The sequence below is a fragment of the Pteropus vampyrus genome, unplaced genomic scaffold (assembly GCF_000151845.1).
Source record: "Pteropus vampyrus isolate Shadow unplaced genomic scaffold, Pvam_2.0 Scaffold34, whole genome shotgun sequence".
Classification (NCBI taxonomy): Eukaryota; Metazoa; Chordata; class Mammalia; order Chiroptera; family Pteropodidae; genus Pteropus; species Pteropus vampyrus.
The window spans coordinates 980,075-984,629 of NW_011888815.1; the positions used below are offsets into that span (position 1 = coordinate 980,075).

The window sequence follows — 4,555 nt, forward strand, 5'->3', positions numbered from 1 at the left end:
AGCCCTCGCGCCGCTTACTCTCCTCTGGTGCTCAGCACACAGAAGGCTCTTTCGCGCCGGCAGCCGTTCCCTGGCTGTGAAGGAGACAGAGACAGTGAGCCCGCCCCAGCTCTGGGCCCCCTTACCTGACAGGCGCCAGGGTCCCGCTGCCTCTGGCTGAGCCGCTCCGCCTCCCGTTCCAGCTGCTTCTGGGCGGCCCGCAGCCTCTCCAGGTCGAGCTGGTAGGCGCCCTTCCTCTGCTGCAGCTCTTCCTGGTCCCGCTCCAGGTCCCGCTGGCCCCGGAGCACGTCCTCCTCGCGCTGGGCCAGCCGGGCCTCGCGCTCCTGCAGCGCGCGCTCGCGGCTCTCCCACTCGCGCTCCCGCTTGCGCTTCTCCTCCAGGAGCTGCGCCTGCTGCTTCTGCAGGTTGGCCAGGTCCTGGCGCTGCTTCTCCAGGCTGCGCTGCTTCTCCTGCTCGATGAGGGAGCTGGGGCGGGACGAGCTCCGGGTGAGTGCCCGCTCCGACAGCATCAGCTTCTGGTCCTCGATGTAGCTGTCCTGCTGTGACACCACTCCCTGAGGGGGACACCGGGGCAGAGAGCTGCAACCCTGGCTGTGAGGGCAGCCAGCCTCCTGACGCTCCTGACGCTCACCTGGGGCACGAGGGACTAGGCAGACTAGACAACTCTCGCCTCACTTTTAAGCTGGTCTGGGAAAAACGCTCCAGGTCAGCTGCGAGCAGTAATCAAACAGGGAGGTCAATGGTTTGGGAACTCAGGTTTTGTAAAACTTGGTCACATGCTGTCTGTAGTCACTGGCAGTGTGTGTGTTTTGGGGGTGCGAGCAGGCAGGAATGGAATCGGTTAGATCATCAAAAATGGAAGTGAGCAGAACTGGAGGATGTTCCTAGAAAGTATTGAATAGCAGCTGTTTTGGGAGGGCCACCCTATCCAAATGCCACACAGACACACGGAATGTGGAAACTTTTAATCACGCTCAAAGCTTTTCGAGATTCAAACGATCGCTTAAGTGCGTGTTAGCGCCCCGCGTGCTATGTGGCGTGGCCGTCAATGGCACCTACAGCCAACCATCCGCTTTTCAACTGCAGTCTTGGCAGGTCGACAGTACTCTAACCGATCCGTCTGCGACCATTCTCACCCCGAGAGCCAGCGTGCTCTAGACCGGGGGCCCCATTTACCCACAAACCTACAAACTGAAAGATACAGGCCAACGTGATCCTCTTTTTACTGTTTTTTCTTGAAAGAATTAAGTGAAGGATAAAAGAGAAAGGCACATACCTGCAAAGCACTGAGGAGTTCGTGGAGATGAACGATGCTCTGGGCAACCTGCTGCAAAGGAACAGAGTGGGCTCAGCGCGCCAGGACCGGGTCCCTGACCGACCCCTCCCACTGCCTGTCACCTGACCAGACACCCTCCCAATGTAACACACAGCAAAGTGCGGCCACTTGAAAGAAATAGTTTCAAACGGAAAGCACCAAAGAGTAAGCAGGAACAAGCAGGCAAGAAAACAACACACAACCAAACAAAATAACTGTGTATGTAGGAGGGACGTTGGCACACAGTATGATGTATCATAAATCTCCAATTATCTAAAACAACTGGTGCAAAAATGACACACATACCAATATAACAAAACAGAAAATCCAGAAACAAATCTTAAGAATTTAGTGTATAAGTAGCATTCTAAATCAATAGGAGAAGGAAAAAATATTCAGTGAATGTTTCTGAGAAAATAGGCTAAATCAACCTGGGATCCTGACTCACACACTAAAAAATATTCAAACAGATTCAAATGTTAAGTGGAAAAAAAAAAAAAAAAAAAAACCCATAAAAGAGCTGTAAGAAAATAGGAGAATGTTTTTCTGATCTTGAAACAGAGAAGGCTTTTTGAAGACAGAAGCAACAAATGAAAGCTCACAGAGATCTTTAATTTTCACTATTTACAATTAAAGGGCGAAAAGGATGCACTGAACAGAACAGAAGTCAAAGGAAAAAAATCCCTGATTTAAAAAAGTTTCCAGAGATCAGTAAGAAACGAAAACCCATGCGGAAAAACAGGCAAGAACTAATATCATCCATTTATAAAATACAAATGGCCAATAAGATAATATTAAATGATTTGTCTTATTTGAAATCAAATAAATGCAAAATAAAGAAATACCACTTGACCGCATCAAACCAAAAAAAACGTCAATTAAAAAATGAAAACTCCCAATGTTGATGAAATAAAGGTGAAAACAAACACTGTGCACTGATGGGCAGGGACGTGCGCACTGCAGCCTGTACAGGGAGCACGTAAGCAATGCGGACAGGGATGTTCTTGGCGGCCTCATTTAAAAAGCAAAAAAACAAAACAAAACAAAAAAAACCAGACTGGAGTGTTTAAATTATGGTACACAACCATCGCGACATGCAGCTGAAGAAGAGCATGTCTGTGGAAATAAGCTCCGGAGAAATACTTCTAATAAGTGTTAAAAGAAAAAAGCTTCAGGATATGAAGCTCTGGGGGTATTGATGCAAACTGCGTAAAATTACATTTTCACTATTCACACTCACACAAACGTAGACATGAATATATATTATGTAGAAGAAAAGGCTGGAAACAAACACTGAACACTTAACCGTAGTTAAATTTCTCAGTTTTTCTTCCTATTTTATGTTATTGGACATTTGTCAGATTTTCTACCATGAATATGTATTTGTTCGAGAGAGAGGTGTCACGGAGGAGCAGCCGACTGTGGCTACGCATCTGTATGTGGTGTGTAAGTCAGGTTGAAATGCCTGGAAAACACGGGACTCACACTGTTCCTTATCTGACTCTTCCCACTGAATACGGGGTGGGGTGAGAAGTCAGTGAGAGCTACGCAGCAAGCGGCAGACACAGGGCAACAGCCTGGGAGAGAGCAGCTCCATTTCTTTTAAGGATAAACGCTGATGAGCTCCCATGCCCAGAAAGGGAAACTATTCTATGTTTTTAAGGGAAAAAAGGGACGAGTCCCTTCATCTAAATTTCAAAACAAAGCTCCTCAGGGATTTAAGATATTAGGTTAAAGCAAGAAGAAACAGAGGAGACCCGGAGGGGCGCACCCCACAGCCACGACCACTGTGCAGAGCCGCTGCAGGGCGACAGGCACGCTGACTGAGAAGCAGTACTCAAGGGAAGAAACTCAACTCAGATCCTTGGAGGAGAAATGACTATGCAGTCACCCACGGGTGAATTTGCATGTTCCAGACTTGTGGCTTTTTTTTGCCCAGGCTCATGTTACAGGAAAGGAGGCTACAAATTTCATTCTCCGCTGGGACTGGAAACGCCACCGAGGAGGTGTCACAGGCCACAGTTCACAAAAAGCAAGAGGTTTCTCGAGGGCAGAGAAGCAGACATCAGTGTGTTAGCAGGCAGTGCTCTGATACAGTGCCAAAATGATGCCCTGGGGCCGGGGGGAAAGGCAGGGACACGGACTTGCCAATCTGGAACTGCACTGTGAGGTGTGCCCCTCACAGCCAGAAGTCAGCCTGTTTATACCAGCAAAGCAAAAAGGAGTATTCCTAACCTAGCAATTATAATAAAATCGTACTCTTAACTAGCTCATGACGCCCCTACCTCATTGTTTCTCTTCAGCATAAATGCCAGGTTTGCATTTCCACCCTATAAAACAAAAAAAACCATGCATTTCATTCCAAAATAATGAAGACCCTGAGGCATGAGTTATGTTATACTTAACGTATGTCTAGTTATGCTGCGGTGTCCCGCTTGGGTTCACTCCTAGCGTGATGAACTGTTGTCACTCAAGCCTTGGAAAGAGTTTGAGTTGGTTTGGGGCACTGAAGAAACCTCTGAATGAAACTAGTCGTGCCAAGGCCACGGCTGAACCATGAATGTAGACACGGCACTAAGCCAGAAAGGCTGAATGGTCAGTAACGTGAGGGCGCCTAACTGTATTGTTTGTTTAAGAAATATGTTTTCCTCTTAAAGTAGGAAATAAAAAGAGCAAGTCAGCCATCCAAAACGAAATCAAAGTGGACTAATTACAAGATTATGAATTCAAAGGGAAGTGCCAACGAGGTCGTAAATAGTGTGTTTTATAAAAAAAAATACCTTCTTCAGACCGCTATCTGATTCTGTTCTCCTAAGATCTTGGCCATCATCTCCTTCTTCCTTATCACCTCCTGAACAAGCAAGCAAACAAAGTGTTGTTGTTGTTTTTTTTTTAAATTGTGAAACAGATTAGCCATGAGAAGAATACAACGTGCACAGCTTAGGGATATGTGCGTGAACCCTGCGAGCGCCCAACAAGGGGACGCCACGGCCGCTCCGTGATTCTTCAGTTTACTGACGCAGAAGAGCTAGGCGTGAGGGGAACAATGAGTGTTGCTACTCTTATGACCAGAGCTTAGCTGGACCCCAAGGAAATCTTTAATTATTCAAAATTAACGTGTCACTGATAGAGCTTCTTGAGTCTTTCAGCAGCTAGGTATTCATTAGAGTGTTACTAAAACATTTATTGATCGACTGGGACCAAGGAAATGGAATCACATGTACGGATCGTTTTCCGTCG

At 46.9% G+C, this 4,555-nt stretch overlaps 1 protein-coding gene across 1 annotated transcript in view; it reads right to left on the reverse strand.

The window, feature by feature from the left end:
• AKAP13 (A-kinase anchoring protein 13) overlaps positions 1–4,555 on the reverse strand; it is a 247,495-nt gene that overhangs the window by 7,196 nt on the left and 235,744 nt on the right. The window contains exons 36-38 of the mRNA XM_023529007.1: positions 3,601–3,645; positions 1,277–1,327; positions 19–554 (exon numbers count right to left, since the gene is read on the reverse strand). Coding sequence (XP_023384775.1) covers positions 19–554; positions 1,277–1,327; positions 3,601–3,645 — 632 coding nt within the window. The remainder of the gene's footprint in view (positions 1–18; positions 555–1,276; positions 1,328–3,600; positions 3,646–4,555) is intronic.